This window comes from Antechinus flavipes, chromosome 3 (genome assembly GCF_016432865.1).
Source record: "Antechinus flavipes isolate AdamAnt ecotype Samford, QLD, Australia chromosome 3, AdamAnt_v2, whole genome shotgun sequence".
NCBI lineage: Eukaryota > Metazoa > Chordata > Mammalia > Dasyuromorphia > Dasyuridae > Antechinus > Antechinus flavipes.
The window spans coordinates 534,085,993-534,109,183 of record NC_067400.1 but is presented as its reverse complement, the minus strand read 5'-3'; the positions used below and the strand labels follow the sequence as shown (position 1 = coordinate 534,109,183).

At 32.1% G+C, this 23,191-nt stretch overlaps 1 protein-coding gene across 16 annotated transcripts in view; it reads left to right on the top strand.

Moving 5' to 3' along the window:
* PICALM (phosphatidylinositol binding clathrin assembly protein) overlaps positions 1 to 23,191 on the top strand; it is a 124,164-nt gene that overhangs the window by 50,442 nt on the left and 50,531 nt on the right. For all 16 annotated transcript variants that reach the window (XM_051987283.1, XM_051987282.1, XM_051987276.1 and 13 more), the window contains exons 6-11: positions 6,775 to 6,886; positions 10,969 to 11,075; positions 12,091 to 12,132; positions 20,135 to 20,220; positions 21,442 to 21,565; positions 22,086 to 22,222. In XM_051987283.1, coding sequence (XP_051843243.1) covers positions 6,775 to 6,886; positions 10,969 to 11,075; positions 12,091 to 12,132; positions 20,135 to 20,220; positions 21,442 to 21,565; positions 22,086 to 22,222 — 608 coding nt within the window. The remainder of the gene's footprint in view (positions 1 to 6,774; positions 6,887 to 10,968; positions 11,076 to 12,090; positions 12,133 to 20,134; positions 20,221 to 21,441; positions 21,566 to 22,085; positions 22,223 to 23,191) is intronic.

Sequence of the window (23,191 nt, the reverse complement as noted above, 5' to 3'; positions counted from 1 at the left end):
ATCAGACTTAGAAATAAAGTAAAAATAACCTGAGAAGGAAATAAAAAATGCAAATGGACAAAAACAGAGGGAGTAGAAATGCTATGTTGTGGGTTTATGCTCATTTCCCATAGTTATTTCATTGGATGTAACTGGTTCTGTTCATTATTGAACAAATGGAACTGATTTAGTTCATCTCATTGTTGAAGAGAGCCACCCATGTCCATCAGAATTGATCATTATACAGTACTGTTGTGAAGTGTATAATGATCTCCTGGTCCTGCTCATTTCACTTAGCATCAGTTTATATAAGTCTCTCCAGGCCTCTCTGAAATCATCCTGCTGATCATTTCTTACAGAACAATAATATTCCATAACATTCATATACCACAACTTATTCAGCCATTCTCCAGTTGATGGGCATCCATTCAGTTTCCAGTTTCTGGCTACTACAAAGAGGGCTGCCACTAACATTTTTGCACATACAGATTTCTTTCCCTTTTTAAAGATCTCTTTGGGATATAAGCCCAGTAGTAACACTGCTAGATCAAAGGGTACTTACAGTTTGATTACTTTTTGAGCATAGTTCTAAATTGCTGTCCAGAATGGTTGGATTCATTCACAATTCCACCAGCAATGCATCAATGTCCCAGTTTTCCCACATCCCCTCCAACATTCAGAATTATTTTTTCCTGTCATCCTAGCCAATCTGACAGGTATGTAGTGGTATCTCAGAGTTGTCTTAATTTGCATTTCTCTGATTGATAATGATTTGGAGCATCTTTTCATATGGCTAGAAATTGTTTTAATTTCTTCATCTGAAATTGTCTGTTCATATCCTTTGACCATTTATCAATTGGAGAATGGCTTGATTTCTTATAAATTAATCAGTTCTCTATATATTTTGGAAATGAAGCCTTTATCAGAATCTTTAACTGTAAAAATGTTTCCCCAGTTTATTGCTTCCTTTCTAATCTTGTCTTCATTAGTTTTGTTTGTATGAAAGCTTTTAAATTTGATATAATTAAAATTTTCTATTTTGTAGTCAGTAGTGATTGCTAGTTCTTCTTTGGTCACAAATTCCTTCTTCCTCCACAGGTCTGAGAGATAAACTATCCTATGTTCTTCTAATTTATTTATAATCTCATTCTTTATGCCTATGTCATGAACCCATTTTGACCTTATCTTAGTGTATAGTGTTAAGTGTGGGTCAATGCCTAGTTTCTGCCATACTAATTTCCAATTTTCCCAGGAGTTTTTGTCAAACAGTGAATTTTTATCCCAAAAGTTGGGGTCTCTGGGTTTGTCAAACACTGGATAATTAAAAGTTATTGATTATTTTGCCCTGTAAACCTAACCTATACCACTGATCAACTTGTCTATTTCTTAGCCAACACCAAACAGTTTTGGTGACTGCTGCTTTATAATATAGTTTGAAATCTGCTACAGCTAGGCCACCTTCATTTGATTTTTTTTTTTCATTAGTTCCCTTGAAAGTCTTGACCTTTTGTTCTTCAAGATGAATTTTGTTATTTTTTCTAGGTCATTAAAATAATTTTTGGGGAGTCTGATTGGTATAGCACTAAATAAATAGGTTAGGTAGTATTATCAACTTTATTATATTAGCTCGCCCTATCCAAGAGCACGTAATATTTTTCCAGTTGGTTAGATCTGACTTTATTTTTGTGAAAAATGTTTTGTAGTTTTGCTCATATAGTTCCTGACTTTCCCTTGGCAGATAGATTCCCAAATATTTTAGACTATCGGTAGTTACTTTAAATGGAATTTCTCTTTGTATCTCTAATTGTTGGATTTTATTAGTGGTATATAAGAATGCTGATGATTTATGTGGGTTTATTTTGTATCCTACAACTTTGCTAAAGGTGTGGATTATTTCTAATAGCTTTTTAGTAGAATCTCTGGGGTTTGCTAAGTATACTGTCATATCATCTGCAAAGAGTGATAAGTTGGTTTCCTCATTACCTACTCTAATTCCTTTAATGTCTTTCTCAACTCTTATTGCTAAAGCTAGCATTTCTAATACAATATTGAATAGTAATGGTGAGAGCAGGCAACCTTGTTCACTCTGATCTTATTGGGAATAGTTCTAGTTTATCCCATTATGTATGATGCTTACTGACGGTTTTAAATAGATGCTATTGACTATTTTAAGGAAAAGCCCATTTATTCCTACACTTTTAAGTGTTTCTAATAGGAATGGATGTTGGATTTTATCAAAGCATTTTGGTTTTGCATCATTTCATTTCCCAAAAGAGCCTTCTTTTATATCTCTACTCTGAGAACCATCTTTTAAAACAAAGAATTAAAAAAAGGATAAAGGCAGTTCAGCAAAACCAACATATCAGTTAAATAACAAACTTCTAATATTTCATCCCATAGTCATCCTTTATCATTGCAAATCAGTAAGCAAGTATATACAAAAGAAGGAAGGAAACAAGCATTTATTGTCTGCTATGTGTCAAAATTGGTACTAAACATTTTATCAAAACAACTCTAGAAGGTAGGTACTGTTATTTTTGCCATTTTATAGTACTGAAGCAGTCATGGATTAAAAGACTTGACAAGGTCACACAGGTACTAAATGTCTGAAGCTGGATTTGAATTCAGGTCTTCCTGACTCCTGGCCCAGTGCTCTATTTATGCACTGCTTTTTTTTTTTTTTTTTTTTTTTTTTTAAATTAAGCACTTATATGAATATACTCTCAAGGAGCTTAGGTTTAATGAAGAAGACAACAATTACATGTGTAACAACATACAGAATAAACATAAAGAGAATAGGTACAAATAAATAGAAGCTGAACACTAATATTTGGATGGGAAGTGGGAAATCGGGTAATACTTTGTGTACAAGGTAGTTCTCTGTCTTAAAGGAGGAGAGGGATTCTATGAGACAGATGAGAAACAGAGTGTGGTGTGTGAAGAGCAGAGAGAAAGCCAGGGTGGAACTCTAGATTAGGTCCAGATTTGAAGGACTATATATACTCAACAACACGTATATATATTGTCTGAGAGACATTAGGGAGCCACTGCTGTTTGAGTATGAGACTGATGTGATCAGTTTTATGGTTAAAGAAAATCTCTTTGGCAGTAGTATAAAGAATGGATAAATTGGGGAAGACTTGTAAGAGAGACCAATTGGAAGGCTATTGAAATAGTCTAGGCAAGAACTGGTGAGGTCCTGAATTAAAGAGGTGGCTTTCTCAGTATGAGGAGATGATGGGAGAGATGATGGAGGTACAAATGACAAGATTTGGATATATGTGTAATTCCAGGATTACAAACCTGAGAGAATGGGAAAAGTGGGGATGGCTTTGACAAAAGTAGTTTTGGAAGAAGTATTATTTTGGAGAAGAAATAAGTTCAGTTTTGAACATACTGAATTTATAATATCTCTGGGGAATGCATTTTGAAATGTTCCATGGGCAGTTAGTTGTGTTGTTGGACTTAAAATCAAGGAAGAAATTAGAACATAAAAATCTTGGAATCATCAGCATAGAAATAATAAATGAATCGGTGGAAGATGGTGCTGTCTCCGAGAAAGATATGTAGAAAAAAGAAAAGAGAGAAGAAGCGAGAGAGTGAAAGTTAGAGGAAGGGGAGGGAAAGAGTTAAAGAAGGAAAGGAGAAAAGGAGTAGTGAGGAGCCAGTCTACTGGAAGTCGTGAACGATTTAGCATCAAACATGCATGAAGTAGGGTCGGCCTCAACAAGAGAAGTTATCCCTTTATTAGAGATTAGGGGAAAAGAGAAGAATGAGAAATAATGTCAAGGAATCTTGAAATGAAGGTCATAAGAAAAGAAAAACTTCATTTCCAGTGGTTTCAGTTTTTGCAAAGGTAAGTTCCACTGCTGAAGGTGAAGGAAGAGGAAAATTTAACAAGAACCTTGAAGAGTAGAGAGAGGTTTAGAAAATCCTTTGTGGGGAAAGGGAGAAATAGATAACAATTAGGGAGGGGAAAAAAGACAGCTTTGCTTCAGGAGGACTTAGTTGAGTTTGGTAACATGAATTTGTAATACACTTATTCAGTGCTATTATGAAACTTCTTCCAGCTATTTCAAAGACACAGAGAACAGAAGAACAGAAAAAGGAATATTGATTAAAAAGCTGAGGTTTGGCAAGAAATGAGAAGTGATAGGAATACAATGGAGTAAGGAATTCAAGGCACAGCACCAGTATGAGTGTAGCAAGATAAGGATTGGAAAGTAGATGGATGACAAAGCATGATTGAAATGGCTAACTATTAATTTGACATTGGAAAGGGAAGAAAGTCAAGTTAGTGAAGGGTAAAAGGAAGGGTAAAAGGAGTGGAAGTCTTAGTAATTATAAGAAGGGTTGAGATATAATTAAAGGTAGAGTGATTGCAGGTTATCATCAAATATAGAAATGTCTGAGTTCCTAATTAGGGAAAGGAAACACTTGTAAACAGTGGTGAAAATTACTATGTGACCATCCCTAAATACAGCTTATATAGTATGCTTTTATTGGGTCATGTTATTTGAAGAGACTTAAGGAATTGGGAAGTTAGAGAGTTTGAGGGAATTTAAGGATGGATGTTGAACGGGCAGAAGTCGGAGAGAAAAGATAGTCAACCAAAAGCTATACACATTGAGAATGACTGTAGCTTGGTAAGAAAAGAAGAGAAGGAATATTTTCATATTCTCTCTCTTTTTTCCCCTAGGACCAAGTTAGGTACAGTGTTGAGTTTTGAGTTTTTGTTATTATTCTTTGTGTTTACATTTTGGTCCTTGTGTATATTGTTTTCTTGATCCTACTTCATTTTGCATCAGTTTATATTGTCTTTCCATGCCTCTCTGAAGTCGAAATTAATTTTTTAAATTAATTTTTTTAACATTGATTTTTGAGTCATTTCTCTATATATTATAGAAATGAGGTCTTTATCAGAAACACTGCTGTAAAAAAAAAAAAAAAAAAGTTTTCCCAGCTTTCTTCTTCCCTTCTAATCTTGGCTTATGCAAAAACTTTTAAATTTAATATTATCAAAGTTACCCATTTTGTATTTCACAATCATTCTTTGATCATAAATTCCTCTCTTCTTTACAGATTTATCCCTTATTTATATTCATTTGCTTGTAGTATCACTCTATGTCTAAACCATGCACCTGTTTCAACCTTATCTTGGTATAGGATTTTAGATGTTAGTCAAAGTCTAGTTTCTGTCATACTATTTTCGAATTTTTTCAGTTTTTATCAAATAGTAAGTTCCTATCTCAGAAGCTGGAATCTTTGGGTTTTTCAGAGACTAAATTACTATAGTCATTGGCTATTGTGTCTAGTATAGCTAAACTATTCTACTGATCCGCTGCTCTCCTTCTTAGTCAGTACCAAATGGTTTTTGATGATTGCCACTTAATAATAAAGTTTTAAGTCTGGTCTGGCTAGGCCACCTTTTTTTTTGCATTTTTTTTTTTCATTAATTCCCTTGATATTCTTGACCTTTTGTTCTTCCAAGTGAATTTTGTTATTTTTTTCTAGCTGTATGAGGTAATTTTTTTTTTTTTTAGCAATTTGATTGGATTTAGCACTGAATAAGTAGATTAATTTAGGTAGAATTGTCATTTTTAAAACTAATTTTTTAAAAAAAATTTGAGGTTGGAATTTTCTCTTCCTCATTGCCTGTCTTCCCCTATCCCCTATTGAGAAGGCAAGATATGTGATATTAGTTATACATATGAAATCATGTAAAACAGTTCCATGTTAGACTTATTGCAGAAAAAAGTACAAGAGAAATAAAGTTAAAAAACTATACTTCACTCTATTCTTAGACGCTTATCAGTTCTTTCTCTAGAGGTGAATAGCATTTTTCATCATATGATTTTCTGAATTATCTTAGGTCATTGTATTAATCAGAATGGCTAAGTCATTTACAGCTGGTCATCATTATAATATTGCTATTACTGTGTACACTATTCTCCTGGTTCTTCTCATTTTATTTTGTATTAGTTCATTTAAATCTTTCCAAGTTTTTCGGAACCCATCCTGCATGTCATTTCTTATAGCAGTAGTATTTCATCACAATCATATACCACAACTATTCAGCAATTTCCCTGTTGATGAGCATTCCCTCAATTTCCAGTTCTTTGCCACCATGAAAAGAGATTTTACAAATATTTTTGTATATATTTTTTCATTGATCTCTTTGGAATACAGAGCTAATGGGGCATTGCTGGGTCAATGGGTATGCACATTTTTATAGCTTTTTAGGCATATTACAAATTGTTCATCCAGTTGGTTAGATCAGTTTACAGCTCCATCAGTGGTGCTTTAGTGTCCCTACTTTTCCACATCCTCTTCAAAATTTGCCATTTTCCTTTTCTGTCATATTAGCCCAAACAGTAAGTGTGAGATATAGTTCCTTAGACTTGTTCACATTATTGCTTATGGTATAGCAACATTTTATACATTTGTGTGCTACGCGATTTCAGCTATTTCCCAATGGATATGTATTTATTCCTAGTTCTATGCTACAAAAGTGCTATGACAAATAAATATTCTGTTGTATATGAATTTTTTTCTTTGATATTTCTAATCTTGGAATAAGTGTGTGTGTATATATACTAAACATTATGTACTTATATATATTTTTGAGTGTGTATATGTGTATATAAACATTACATATTTATATACTTTTTTTTTACATTTTTCTGACCACTTAGCTGTATAATATGTATAATATAGCTCAAAAACATGTGATGAAGTGATGCTTTTTATCTAAGACATCTTTTTATTAGATATTTTCTTTTTTTTTTCCTCCAGGTTAATAGCAATGAACTTACAAATGGAGTAATAAATGCTGCCTTCATGCTCCTTTTCAAAGATGCCATTAGACTCTTTGCAGCATATAATGAAGGAATTATCAATCTCTTGGGTAAATATTTCTCCAACATTTCTTACCCTGTCTTGAAAATTAGGATGAATGATGCTGATTGAAGTGATCATTTGAAAGTATTCTTTAGATATATTTCAAGTGGATTTTGTGAATTATTTGTGGAAGAATGATTATATATTCCTTCAGTCTCTTAATTAACTTGCTAATTTACCAAATCAATATGGAAGGGGGGCGGGTCTTTGTGTTTATTTGTAAATGTATTTATTCTTATGAACTCCTTTGTTTAATAAGTATTGCTTTAATACTTTTAATAAATATAAAAATACTTGTAAAATCCAAGAAATTTTGAACCTTATTTATAGATTTAGACTACACAATTATCATTTTACCTCTCTCCCTCCCATTACTTAAAATAATGTTTTAAAATTATTTTAAAACATTATTTTATAAAAGTGGGAAAAAGGTACATTCTATGGAATTCTTTTTATATTGTTTTCAAGAAAATATTAACTGCACATAAATATAAAAACAACTTTAATAATAACAAAACATGTTAACTAAAAATTATGATATTTAAAAAACTAAAATTATCTTTAAAATTATGTGATTCCTTTCAAAGACGCCATTAGATTTTTTTGCCTTCTACAGGAAAGTAAAAGCTGCAGATATTGAATTTATCTTCTAAAGTAATCATATTATTAGAATTCAAACTCTGTATTTCCATTAAGCTAGACTAATGATCACATTTTACATAATTCTAACTTCAAAAAGTGTGAATTAAAATTCAGCTGATTCATTCAAGGAATTTGTTATTTGTACTAATTAGTATCTAGCTGTACAAAATAAAATATCTGCTTCTATTTACATACATTTACTTTAATGACTTTGACAAAATGGATAATCATTGGTAATTCAGTGTCTATTTGGAAAAGAGGTTTAGGTAAGCAGCTCCAGGAATCACTTCTTTTATCAATGTGCATACAATGTGCTTAAAAAGAAAAAGTGTAAAAGATGGTCTCTACCTTCAAGAAGATTACAATCTAATAGGAGAGACAGTAGACAGAGGAATGAGAATATTCTAAACATGAGGAGTACAAAGCCAAATTTGTAGAGCAGCAAGCAAGGCAGTGTTGTTGGATTGAAAAATACAAAGAAGAATATAAGATGGAAGAAGATATGGTTGGTAGGATGGGCCTAGGTTAAGATGGACTTTGAATGCCAATCCAGAGGATTTTGCAATTGGGTCTCCTAGTTTTTGAGAACCATTGAAGTTTACTGAGGGAGGGGAAAGAAGTAACATGGTCATACCTTCACTGAAAATTACTTTGGTGTGTAAATGATCGATACAGTGGGAGAGACTTAAGGCAGGAAGACCCACCAGAAGGGTATCGAAATAGTCTTAGAGCAGTGAAGGAAGCATATTCAAGAGATGTCATGATGTTAAGCCAACAGATTGGCTATGGAGTACAGGAGGCAGTGAAAAATTGTGAGAAAGTAAAGATGATCCCTAGCTTATAACCTTGAAAGACTAGGAAGATGGTATTCATCTTGGCAGTAATAGGGAAGTGGGGGGAGGGTAAAATTTGATAAAGATAATGTTGAATTAAAGATGTCTGGAAAGTGGTTGGAGGTGTGAGATGGAGATTACTAATAGAGAAGTTAGGGCAGGATAGATATATTTAAGAATCATTATAATATAGACGGTGATTAAAATCTATGAATGTGGATGAGATCACTCTAGTAGGAGGGAGGGAGAAGAAAAGAGGGTCTAAGGGCAGAACCCTGTGGAACCCTTACAGTTAGAGAGTATAATTTAAATGAAGAACTAGCAAACGAGACTGAGAAGGAGTGATCTGATAGTAGGAGAAGTAAGAGAATGGTTTCCTGATGGAAGAGTGTCAAGGATATTAAGGATGAGGTCAAAGTTGCACGGAGAGGTCAGGAAGTATGAGTATTGAGAAATGACCTTTGGATTTGGATCTTTCTTCTTAGCCCTGTGACCTGTATAAAGGTATAGGTACCATACTTACAAGGTTTATAGTTGACCCAAAGCTGAAAACTTTTAACACACTGGATGACAGGATTAAAAAAGGTCCTGACAAGCTAGAATATTGGACTATCTATCTTATAGGATAAAAATTTAATGAGGATAAATATAAAGTCTTACACAGAGAGAGGTTAGTGGACTACATGTTCTATATCAGATAAAAATATGATATAATTCAAAAAAGCTAATGTGTTAGGTTTAAGAGAGCCATATTTTTGAGAAATAAGTTAAGTGATATGCTTTTAGTCAGACTGTATGTAGAGAATTTTTTCTAAAGCAGCACATTTTAGGAAGGACATTGATAAATTTAATTTTAAAAAAGTCAACTATGATAATGCTATATGACTGAAGAAATGGGGTGTATACAACTGAAAGAAGAAAATTTAATGGGGACATTAGGAGATCTTCTGAAGGAATTGAAGGAGTTAGGAAATTATATCTATTTTTGGCTCACAGAGTCAAAAGCTTCAGAGAGGCAAGTTTATACTCTTGTTGTAAGGAATACTTTTCTAACATTTAGCTTTATAAAAGATGGGGAGACCTTTTTGTCACTTAGAGCGTTCCTTTTTATTGAAAGTCTTTGACCAAAGACTACATCCTCTAGAAAATTCTTATTCTGGTAAAGATTTAACCAGTTTCTTATTTATTCCTTCCCAAAGACATTTGAAATTCTGGGATCTGTAGGAGTGAATTATTCCCCTATACTACTGAACAAGATGGTTTAATTGTGCTTTGTAGAATTGAAGTCTTGTGCTTATGCCTTTTACATCTGAAATGTGCTTTCCCAGTAGATTTTAAAAGGGGTAGGAAATTTGTGAGACATCATAGCATAGTAGAGGTCAGATCTCATAGTCAAGAAAAACCATAGTCAAAGTCTACTCCTTTTACCTCTGTGACTCTAGGTAAGTCAGTCGCATTGTCTCAGATAACTTTCTTAAACTGTCAGTAAGTTGCAAAATAGTTGCAGACAGCATTGTTAGGCATTGTATAATCTTTGTGGAAAGGAACCCAAAGGCAATCAAATCTGTTTCATCTCTTAATAAGAATCCTCTCTTACAACAGACCCAACATCAGGTGTCTAGCTCTTACTTGAATACTTCTAAGGCAGGGGAAATACATTATCTACTAAGAAAGCCTATTCCAATTCTGGATAGCTCTAATTGTTAAAACAGTTTTTGCTCACAATCCATGTATATCTTCTCTTTATTGCTTCTAGTTCTGTCCTTCTCAGACTAGACAGAACAGATATTGTCTCTCTTCTCTATCACAAGTCTTTACATATTTGAACATATCCAACATTGTTCCCTTTGAGTCTTCATCAGCCTAACCAAACATTCCCATTTCCTTCATAATATCTTGGAATGGCAGGATCTTGTGACCCTTTGTCACCATTTTTGCTTTCCCCTGCACACTGTCCAACCTAGAAATGACTTTCCTAAAATGGGGCTTTTTTTCTCTCAATGTGATCGAAACAAGAAAAGACCATCAGGGATATAACTTTCTGAAATTTATAAACTCTGTTGGCACAGCTTTCAAGAATATGGGGTCACCTTCATAGAGAGAAAATCTTAATTTTTGTGCTAGTTTATCTTTGTATCTTCCAAGAGATGTATCAGTCTTTCCCCAGTTTATTGTTAAAATAACCAGTAAGGAAGGTAAGGCAAAGTATCCTCAGAGGATCATTTTAAAGTGGATAAAACCACAGGTCTGGATCATTAAAAGCGTGATATATATATAAAAATTTTTTTTTTGAAAATAGCCGCGATCTGGGATTTCAAGTTACATGCACACTTAGTTATATTTTAAGCAGTGGCAGAAGAATAAATAAGGTAGATTTATTTTTCCATTGCCAAGAAGTGGAATAACTTGACTTAAGCCAGAAGCTTATGAAATGCTAATTTTTTAAGTATGTTAAATATGTGTGTGTGTGTGTGTGTGTGTGTAGAATTTTTGAAAAGCTGCTTTTACTGTTTTGGGAGTTCACCCTAGAATGGGCTGATAAAGTTATAAATTGAAACAGAATTCTTATATTTATTTTGGTTAAAGTATATGAAATAGCTTTTTTCTTTCACAGAAAAATATTTTGATATGAAAAAGAACCAGTGCAAAGAAGGCCTTGACATCTATAAGAAGTTTTTGACTAGAATGACAAGGATCTCTGAGTTCCTAAAAGTGGCAGAGGTAAAATTATCTATAATTTAACATAACCCTTTAAATTGTGTTGTCTAAAGGTTCAGACTGTGATCAAGCAAATTACTCTGGTTCCAAGCAGGTGTTTTGGACCCTGTGTGAAATTGAACCTACTTGTACATGATTGTTTTTAGGTAAATTTCATTGCAAGTACCATGCATGATCACATAACTTTGTAGACTAACTTTGAATACCACTGGTGCAAATAATACTAAATTACTTGATACTTTTGAGTGGGAAATCACTGGGCTCCTTAATAATTTTTCCTGCTTTTCTTGGTTGAAAGAGGTTACTTTTTTCTTATTATAATATTTATTTTTACAGAATTAATTTTAAGCAAAGTATCTTAAAATCTCTTGAGCACTATAAAAGTGTGAATTATCTTCATTATCATGATCAACATGTGGCATATATGAGACTGGATTTGTTGTAATACATATTTGGAATATAACTGTGCAAATAGCAGTGTTGTTGGTAAGGTTGATGGGTAGTTGTAAATGTGATTCTAGTCCTGATTTTCTTTCTCAGATAACTGAAAATATTTAGTTGCTTAAGAGTCATCAATAACTTTTAATTACAAATTCTTTAAATTTATTTTTTGAGATCATTTTTCTTATCTGTAGTTCTGTAATATTGATATTTTAATAAAAACATTCTCACATATGTGTGTGTGTGTGCGCGCGTGCGCATAAATAAATAAATTAATGAATGAATTTAGAGTTTACAAAGTGCTTTCCTCATAAACCCAGTAAGGTTTTAAGTAGTACAAGTATTATTGCCTATTTTCTAGGTGAGAAAATAGACTCAGAAAAAGCAATTTGCCCATGTGGTTATTGTGAGAATCAACAGACTGTGAGCCCAGGTTTAACTATAAGTATAGAACTTTTTTCCCCACTACACTACATATTATTGTAGTCATGATACTTTTGAATAAATGTCATTTTCTAGTAGTTTTACTTGTACATATAAAAAGTTGATTTAAATATAATGCTTTTTCTTCTTACAGCAAGTTGGTATTGACAGAGGCGATATACCAGATCTTTCACAGGTAATACGCTGGGTTTTTTTGTTTGTTTTTTGAAGGATAATATATACTTTTATTATATAGGATGCAAAACTGCAGTGAAGGGGAATTGAAAGATTTCAGGGAAAGAAGAAAGTAAGAGGGATCATGCAGAAAAATCTTACTATTATTGAAATTATTTAAAAAATGAATAAAATTATACAGTATTTTGTAAAGCCATCACTAGATGATGTAACTAGAGCATTTTCCCCAGGACACTGACATGATGGAGCCTTTAGGGTTTGCTCCCTCTCTGTGGATGTTCCTCTAGTCTGGGCTTGTGCTAGTTCATTTACTGAGTCCTTGGCCACCATCCCTGAGTTCCATTGTTATATAGCCTCTGAAAGAAGCTTGCTCCCCCAGACTATCTATTTGCTACTTCTCCTCTCATACTTTCTTCTAGGGAATAAAGAGATTTATGGCCATTGCCACAAATATGTATGCCAGACTTCATACCCACCCTCAGACTAGCTGTACAATTGTTCCTTAATAGACTGTCCTCTGCATTTGTCAACCCTAACAGAATTTGTCCTGAGCTTAAGAACTTAATTTCACTGTATCATTTCCTATTTGCTGTGACTCCCATCCTGGGGAGAGTTTAGTCTTTAAGAAGTTGGATTAAAATATCAGTAAGAACATAGTACTTTTCTTGTAGAATCTATTTTGTATATATTAATTGGAGTCTGAATACTTAAAAACATTACATTTTGTCTTTACATTATAAAATTTTTATTTGTGAGACAGGATGGCTCTCTAACTAGAAGAAGGATGCTGGAAGTTAAATTCGATGAACAAAACAAAAGATATCAATAAAATTTATTTTAAAAGTAAAAAATATAGTAGTTTATATCAAAAAATATTAGGAGGCAATGTATAATACATTATTTTTTATGACTCTGCTTTAAAGTGTTATTATAGTTACTTGTTTTAAAACTTTTAAAAATAGCTTATAGTTATTATTTGGTAAAATTGTTGAATGTTTTCTCATTCTTTAAAAACTCAGCTCCAATCTGGCCTTTTTCATGAAGCTGTCCCTTTGTGGTGACTTTCTTCAAGAATTCATGGAGCATTTTTCTTGCGCTTTTTCTGCTTTTATTATACTTATAGTATTATAGTTATTTGGCTTCTCAGTATCCTAGTAGACTATATGCTTTGTGAGGGCAGGAACTGCATCTTATCTGAACTTTGCATTTCCCTTTGACACTTTATAAATCTATGTTTGAATTGAATTTGTTGCAATTCTTATAGTATTTGGAGCCCATTGAGCTATGACCACATTTTCCTTTATTTCAATTTAAGTTGTAAGGAGAGAAGGAATTTACCACATCTTTTTCCTCTTATGGAACATTTCCCATAATATTATTAGTGGGACATAGTAACTAAACACTCCTTCTCAATAAAAAGGCTGATCTCTGTGCATTAATTGAGTAACAGATGAATAAATCATGATAAATCAATGTTATGGAATGCCCTAACAAATCACCAAAGGGATGGTTTCAGAGAAAGATGGGAAACACTTTATGAATTGGTACAGGATGAAATAAGCAGAACATGAACAATCTATACAATAACATATGGACAAGCAAATTTGAAAGACAAGAATTCTGGTATGTGTGTTGGCCAGCCACAATTTTGTCCTGTGCTATTAACAAGACTTCAATTGAAGGACAAATTACTTCCTTATCACAAGGATGACTGAGATTTGCGGTGTGTTGATCAAAAAATTAATTAGCCCTGTGATTAAAGCATGTATGGATTTATAGCCACATCCATTTAATATGTATACCTTTACATATAATAGGCATCTTAGTTTATCCTGTTATTTATTACTCAGTTACCTAATGATATATGATATATGAATATTTTAAAATGGCAGGAAATTAACTTTGTTATTAGAATCTTAATATTTAGCTCATGCTTTTATACTAAGTTTTATCATTTTGTTTTTTTAATTGTTTTTTGCATTTTGAATGGTATGATCTGGGGGAAAGATGTATTAGTCTCATGTCCTGGCCTGTGCGTCAACAGCCTCTGTTTTACATTGCTTTGGATTATTGTCTAGTATCCTTTTAGTTTTTCTGTGTCCACTCAGCTTTCATTCTTCCCTTGGTCATATGCAATGTTACTCTGAAACATTGATTTCCTTAAACTAATTTCTTAATTTGTTGTTCTTTTGGTGTGGACATTTCCTTTACCAAAGCTGATTATAGTTTCTTTAGAGTTGCCTAAAAATTAATTAATCTGAACTTTTACTTAAATGTTTTAAGCATTTTTTTGCATGTAGACATGGAGATAAGGATGTATTTTATTCAGTAGAATATTTTGTGATTTTTGGCATTGTAGATTCTAAGTTAAATTTGAAGGATTAGAATAAGGTCATAGGGCAGTCAGTGTTTTCTGCATAAGCAAACACCCTGTACTATAATTAAAAAGTCAGACTAGAGGTAGAGCTAACCATTAAATTAAATTATTTGTAATCTTTATGTGTTTAACTTCAGTGTTGTTTATATGCTAAGTATATCTCTATTTGTATTGGGTGAGTTCTTTTGGTTTTTTTTTTGTTTGTTTGTTTGTTTTCTATATATATTGGGTAGGTGTTCAGAGGAAAGAAAATTTTTATTAAATAAAAAACTTAAAAATTAGAAGAAGAAAATCTGATTGTAATGACTACTATTTTAAATTGAGGTTCTATCATTTCAGAATTTTGCTGTGTTACAGTCTAATTTTTTTCCTTAATTAACTCAAGGGAAAAAAATCTGTGCAGTAAATGTGTTCATATATGCTTATTAGTCTATATAGCAGTTGATCTGCTTGATGATGTTATTTTGTTGTAGTCCAAATCTTTTAATGTTATTGTGAGGATTCTCAGTTATATATAGGTAGCAAAATTAAGGAATGAAGAGAGAGAGGTTGTGTTTGTATTGAAGGCATGGTAGATACTAATAGTCTTGTTTTTGGTGTGGTGAAGGCACAAATATTAGTGAAGAGTTTTAGTATCTTACTGAGTGTTATGTTTTTTAAAGTTGTTCTTAGGTCCCTATCTCTAGGAAATCTTTGGATCTACTTTTAGGATATGTGAGTGTACATTGTGTATAGTGTATTCTAAAAATACTTTTCTTTGCCTATATCTGTGATTTCCTTAACGTAGGAAACTTTCACCTACAAATGTATATCAGCAGTAGGTCTGCATCTTATTGTCTTTTCTGGAGCATTGAGACATTAAATGATTTAGCTAGGCTCACTCGGCCATTAGGCTACCTTGAATCTTGGTCTTCTCTTGTTAGGCTATTTCTCTCCCCTTATCCTGCCTCTCCAAGAAGCTATTCTTGACACACTTACATTGTTTACAGCGTTTGCTTTTTTTAAAAAACAGTCCCATATATGTAGCAATTCATAATTTGAAGTTTCCTTTCAGCTTTATTAAGTGGGTAATGAAAGTATTTTTTAAAATTATTATTCCACATCTTATAGATGAGTAAACTAAGATTCTGAGGTAATTTCTCCAGGGTCACTTAATTAATAAATTCAGATCTGGAGTGTAAACTTAAATCTTCTGATTCTGTTGAATTCACTGTTTTTTGAAATTATATCTTATTGTAAAAATTACTGTCTTTGCACATTGAAATAGCAGTTTTCCAACATTTAGCCCATCTATAAATATTAAATTAGTTGTCAATATTCCCAGTATGAGATCCTTATCTAGTAATCAGGTAATATATTGGAGGAACTGAATCATAGCAGTCTTGTAATTCTTCCTACTAATAAAAATCAAAATATAAAAGGAAATGCAACTAAATGGAATAGTGGCTCACCAGTTCTCCTTGGAAAAGCAGGTAAAGGAGATACAATTAGCTTTATCAAATATCCTAAGGTAAGAAGAAGCCTCATTGCAGTGGATACATTTGATAATTGTGAATTATAGTCGGCTCAGTAATTATTTGCAAAAAGAACATGATGCATCATAGTCCATAATAAATTTAAAATGGGTGCTATGAATACTAACCATCATATTAGAAAAATAGAAGAGAACCAGATTCTGTATCTTTTAAATCAGTGGGTAGGAGATGAATTATTAAACAAGGAAGGGTAGAGGTAATATAAAAGATATTACCAAATTTTTATTACATAAAATTGAAAAACTTTTGTACAAACTAAAGTCAGGATAAGAGGGGAAGTGATTGTTAGGAGAAAAATATATTTGTATCAAATTTCTCAATAGAAGTTGGATATCCAGGATATGTAGACAGCTCACAGAAACACTTAAGACCAAAAATCTTTCTCCAGTATGTAAATGGTCAAAGTCTATGAACAAGTAGTTCACAAAAGCAGAATTGCAAATTTCACAACCTTGTCTAAGAATATTACAAATCATTAATAATAAACATGTAAATCAAAACCACCACATCCTCCACAAAAAAATAAAGATAAATGAAAGGAATAATCAATTTTGGAGAGTTTGTGGAGAGACCAGTACAAGAGTATATCATTGTTGGTGCTAGTAATTAATATAATTATAAAGGAAAGCAATTTGGAATTATGCAAATGAAGTAATTTAAATGACCCTATTCTTTCACCCAGAGATTCCATTGCTAAGCATGTACCCCAAGGAAGTCATGGACAAAAAGAAAGGCCTTATACACATTGAAATATTTATAGTAACATTTTTTGTAGTATCAAAGAACTGGAAACAAAGGAGATGCCATCAATTGAGAAGTGACAAATTGTACTATACGAATATAATGAAATCTTGTGTTGAAAGAAATAATGAATATGATAAATTCAGAGAAAAGACTTAAATGAATTAATGCAAAGTGAAGTTAAGTTGAGCCAAAATAAAATATATACAGTGACAAATGGAAAGAACAGCTCCAAAATAACCCATACCGTATTATATTACAACTTATAATACTGACTTGTTATATGATGGTTAACAGTTTCAAACTTGGGCAGCTGAATGGCATGGTGGATAGAACACCGGGCCTAGCGACTGGAAGACCCAAATTCAAACTTGGCCTCAAACACTTACTACCTCCATTATCCTGAGCAAGTCATTCAACCTCTCTGTTTCTCTTTCCTTATTTGTTAAGTAGGGATAACAGCAGCAGCTACTTTGAAGGGTAATAATCAAATGAGATAATAAGGAGTATATGAATAAAGCACTAAGTCCAGTGCCTAGCACATAATAAGCACTAAATGTTAGTTATTATTATCATCATCATTATTATTATTCATATGAGAAGACAGTCCCCTTTTCCCTCAATCCCTCCACTTTTTGGTCTATAATTGTGAAACAATGCATATATTTTCTTTTTAAATCAAGTCCATTTATTTATTTATTTTAAACTAAATATAAAATAAGGTAAAACAAAATAGAAAAAAGAAAAAAAATTGTCAGGTGCTCAACAGAACATCAGAGATGATTAGAAATATCTATCAAAAAATTTCCATTTAAAGAAAGCATATGCAGTAGTAGCAGATGTATATTCTTGACTGTCCATCTTTGTTTGCTTATCAGTTATTCCCTTATTCTCTTCTGTACTTTTTACTTTAGTCTTTTTTACCTTCTCATTTCCCCTTCTCTCCTTCCCCTCCCCCAGGCTACAGTTAAGCATAAGTATATTTATGTATACTTATTTACATAGACACACACATAAATCTGTATATACACACATGTATATACACATGCATGCATGCACACATACATACATACAGCTAAAACTATTAATATGGCTGACATAATGTAGATTGAATTTCTTGATTGAATCTTTGACCCAGAGATCAGTGATTACTAGCCCTATTTTATTTGTTTTCTAATAGTCTTTGTTTATCCTGAGGCATAATTTTGTTTTATTTGTGGGGAAAACCTGGAGAGCTTAGAATTTTCTGACCTACTTTCTCCTTTCCAGAATCCTCCCCATTTCATATATTGTTACATTTTTCTCCCACTGTTAATTGGTTATATTGATTGATACTGATTGGTTATATTGGTTGATTTATATAATTGTTTTTCTCTTAAGAAAATAAAACTTCTTTGTCATAGTATCTCTTTGGGAGGAGAAGAATGAGGAAATCAGGAAAATCTAGGAAATAAAATTACAATTTTTCAAAAACTGAAATTGTTAGCAACTTAACTACTGATAATGATTACAGAATATGAAGCAGCAGAAAAATTGTGTGCTGATCTTATTAAGACTATTCAATTAAATTAGTATATACTTAAATACTTGGTGATTTGAACACAAAGGTGTACATAGGGGAGGACAGTAAAAAATATATTGGAAAATATAATTTTAAGAGTAAGGAATGAGAACAGCCAAAGTAAAGTACACTGGGGCCTCATGCTATATCAAAAATAGTTTGAGTCAGTTTGTGAGACAGTATGTGCCAGATGCCCTGCTAGTCACTGGGAATAGTAGGATCACATACACAAAACAAACAAACAAACACAAAAACAAAACCAACTACATTTTAATAAAAAAGAAATAATTCTTGTTGCCTTGCAATTATTTCCAGATTAGTTATGATGTGGAGTCACATCACCAGCTAGTTAGAAGAAAAGATAAAATACAACTAACTGAAAGAACAAAAATAAATAAAAATAGTGTGCAATTAAAACAAATTCAGTCAGGTCCATTGTTTATGTTAAAAAAAAGGGAACTGACAGGATGAAAGGATGTACACATTTCTTTTAGTTTAGTGTAAATTAATGGCTATGATGAATGGATCAAAAGAATCAAAAACAGCATCAACCAGCAAACGTTTCATCATCTTACAGGAAGAGAGAAAGAAAGATTACAATAGCCAAGGACAATGTCATTTTAGAATATAAACCTGTTGGAAAAATCTTACAGAGAATAGTGTAAAGAAGAAGATAAGCTGTATTACCTCAAAAAATAATCAAAAAGCAGTAAAAGAAAAAGCAACTTAAAGCTTGATAAAAAGATTCAACCAAGCAAACTGTATCTCATAAAGGATAAACTTATTATGTAAAAATATTAAGGATAAACTGAAAGGAAGACAACATAGAAAATTTGTAAAGATTTTTATAACAATTTCCTTTTTATTATCAAAAACATTGGAATCTTTCATGTTTGGACTCTTAACATAATAGCTCAAGATATGCTGTCATAATTGGATATGATTCTGAAGAGATAAGGAAATGGTCCCACATGGAGGTGATAGAATTTTTAAAGCATTAAGGAATTCTCAATATTTTTGAAAAAATGCAAGATTTCAAAGGCATGAAAAATATCTTGATTAGCATTTCCCTTCTCCTGCTTCCCTACAAAAGCAGAAAACATCACATGCTTCTTTATCATCTGGAGGGGTGGGGGAGGGTGGAGAAGGGAAGAAGAAAGTTGAGGGGAAATAATTCTGTATCAAGGCATCCTTGATGAAGATATGAGAAGGGGAAATGCAGGCTTTTTGTTAATCATTTATAATCAGTTAACAAAATGGCTGAAAGAGCACAGGTTATCAATCTGCTCATCGGTTATTTAAAAAAAATTAATTTAATAAAGTAAAAATGCAACCTGAAAAGTTTCTCTCAATAGGGAATCATCTATATTAGAATCATGTACAATTATTTGAAAGAGGTAACAATAGAGATGATTTGATTTTCTGATTTATTAGATGAGATGTAAATCTGGGATATTCTTTATCAAAGAATAATTCATGGTCTCCATACTAATCATGGGATTTTTTATAAGAGATGCAGTATATTCTTAATATGTTTTTTATATAGTATCCCAACTTAATGTCTATTTTAAATGGATATCATAGCTTGTTTGGGGGCTATTTCCAGTACTAAAATTTTTAACACTGACCATGGCTATTTTTCCAGTAAAAAAAAATATGATAATTCTTTATGGCAATAAAAGAAACTATATAAATGAGTAATTTATACTTCAATCAGTCTTGCTATATTATGTCATTTGTGTTTAGTTAGTCCTATTCATTTGTGAAATTTTTCATCATTTTTTTTCAGGCTCCCAGCAGTCTTCTTGATGCTTTGGAACAACATTTAGCCTCTTTGGAAGGAAAAAAAATCAAAGATTCAACAGCTGCAAGCAGGTGCTTTTTAAAAGTTTTCCTTTGATATTTTTATTCCAAATGGTAGTTTATTGCTTTAATTTCAAAATCATTTTAATAATACCAAGTTATAGCCATCTTAAGCAATTAAATAGTTATATGAATTCTTTGCCTTACTATTTCCATTATATGTCTAATTTTAATATGTCTAACAAATGATTAAAAAGCTTTCATATTGCTATTGAATTCTTATACAGTGTTATGATTTATGGGAATTTTGTATTTTTTAAAAGGGATTTTTGTATAAGGACAGTTAGATATATATTTACATACTAATGGGATTTGTCCTTTTTATATAGTAAATCTTAATTTTTAGAGGGAATTGTATTCAGTAATATAACAATTTTAATTTCCCCTTTCAATTTTCTAATAAAATTAATAATAAAGGATAAAAATGTCTAATGGATTCAAAGAAAACATCTTGAAAAAAATGGCCAAGACAAAATGTACTAACCTTGAATGTTATTTTGAAAATATTTTATATAATTTATTAAGAGAATGCCAATAATTTTTTAATCTTTTAGAATTGTGAGACTTTATGTGACAAGGATTATAAAATTGATAATATGAAATTTTAATACTTTTTCCTACTAATGGAATCTTAACAGAAATGAATGGTATTTGGCCCTACAGAAAGATAAGACCAAATAGAAGGTTGTTTGTTACCAGGTTCTGATAGTCTTATGTTCCCTTACTGCCTGACGATGTTTAACTGTTTTTCCCCTCGCAATGTTGACATGTTATGTAATATTAGTACAAATGTAATAAAAATGAAGGAATTTAATTGTATATTTATGAATTGTGTGAAATTTTACTTAGGAAGCACTAATTTATGTTGATGTCTAAAGTGTGGTTTTAATGACACCTTTTAAAAGATTACTAAACCTTTAAAAAATGCTTTTTATTGAGCTTTTATTTTTACATCCACTTGTATTTTCCAGCATTTCTACTATCCTCTCAGAAATTCATCCTATAATGAGGAAAAAGGAGTAGAAAACAATCTAGAAAACTTAAATTGAGAGAATTTGACATATGTAGTGTTCTAGTAGTTAGCCAGTAAGCATTTAGTATATTATTGTATAGCTTATTGTATGCCAGACATTATGTTAAATGTTGGAAATACATCAGATCATTTCTTTCCTTGCCACTTATTGTAATATGAAGTACATGAGCAATCTTCAGTTCTCTGTCTAATTATTCTAGGGCTACAACCCTTTCCAATGCTGTTTCTTCCCTGGCAAGTACTGGCCTGTCTCTAACCAAAGTGGATGAAAGGGAAAAGCAAGCAGCCTTAGAGGAAGAACAAGCTCGTTTAAAAGCTTTAAAGGCAAGTGTATCCTTCTCTTTATTGGAAAAACAAGTAAGCATTCTTAAAATAAATGTAGACTAAAGTCAGAAATAATAATCTTATTTTAGTGAAAACTGTAAGCATGTTTTATTAAATGAGCATGATGTAGAGTATTGAACTTTGAGTTAAAAAGACCAAGGTTCAGATCCTATCTCAGATACAATATTTATTTGACTCTTGAAATAGTAATCTTATTTTAGTGAAAACTGTAAGCATGTTTTATTAAATGAGCATGATGTAGAGTATTGAACTTTGAGTTAAAAAGACCAAGGTTCAAATCCTATCTCCGATACAATATTTATTTGACTCTTGGCACATCATTTGACTTTTTGGTCTCAGTTCCTTATTTGGTAAAATGAGAATGTTGAGTTGAGTGGCCTCCAAGGTTCCTGCCAGCTATGTATTTCTGTGATTCTTTGTAAACGATATGAAATTGAACATCTGATAGATGCTGATAATATAATTGAATTTCTTCTCTGGATTTATATTTCCTCTGTAGGAACAGCGCCTAAAAGAACTTGCAAAGAAACCTCATACCTCTTTAACAACTGCAGCCTCTCCTGTATCCACCTCAGCAGGAAGTATAATGACTGCACCAGCCATTGACATATTTTCTACCCCTAGTTCTTCTAACAGGTAAGTAAAGAGCTTTTGGGTTGTAAAATAAGTTATTAGTAGTATTTATGCATGGGTTCTTATACTTTAAATAATAATTCAGTCAACAAACATTTACTAAGAGCCTGCTCTGTGCCAGATCCTTAGCTAATAGCTAGGGGAAAACCCCCCCACCAAACCTAAACAGGCCTTGCCCTCAAGGAATTTACAGTCTGATGGGAAGGATATTTTATTTAGTTTTAAGCCTCAATCTCTCTCAACTTTTGGGAAGTAGCAGTCACAGATTTCCCTACTTTGGTTGGTAAAACTTTTGAGAATATTAAAATTGAATGAATGAAATAAATCAGTAGGAGTACAAACACAAAATCCCTTCCCTGGAGAAACTTTATTCTAATAATGGGATATGGCGCGATTTCATTAGAGTAGGGAACTCCCAGGTGAGGAAACTCCTTTAACTAGTACAGGCTGCCTCCTTCTCTACAGATTACATAATTAAAATGACATCTAACATAAATAAATAGGAATACTATAAATTAAATCTTTGGGCAGAGTACTTGCTTCTATTAATTATGATGAAGCCTTTTTTTTATTAAAACAACAAATCTTATTCCATCATTGATTTGGTTTACTGAAAATCATGTTGTGCACCGTATACATTTAGCAAGCTCTTAAATATATTGTTATTTTTATGGTAGCCTGATGTAAAGCAGGGATTTGTGTTATGGATGCTTTGTCTGATGAAACCTATAGATTCCTTTTCAGAATTATATTTTTAAATGAATAATATACATAGGATTGTAAAGAAAGCCAGTTATAATGATATACAGTTATCAAAATATAAACACAACAGCAGCAACAAAGCCAAATAAATTTATAGAGCCAAAGTTAAGAATCCCTGGTGTGGAGGAAAAGGTACCAGATTTGGAACTAGTGAGGTGTCTGGTCCTGAATTCTATTCTCATACTTCATTGCATGATTACAGGCAAATCC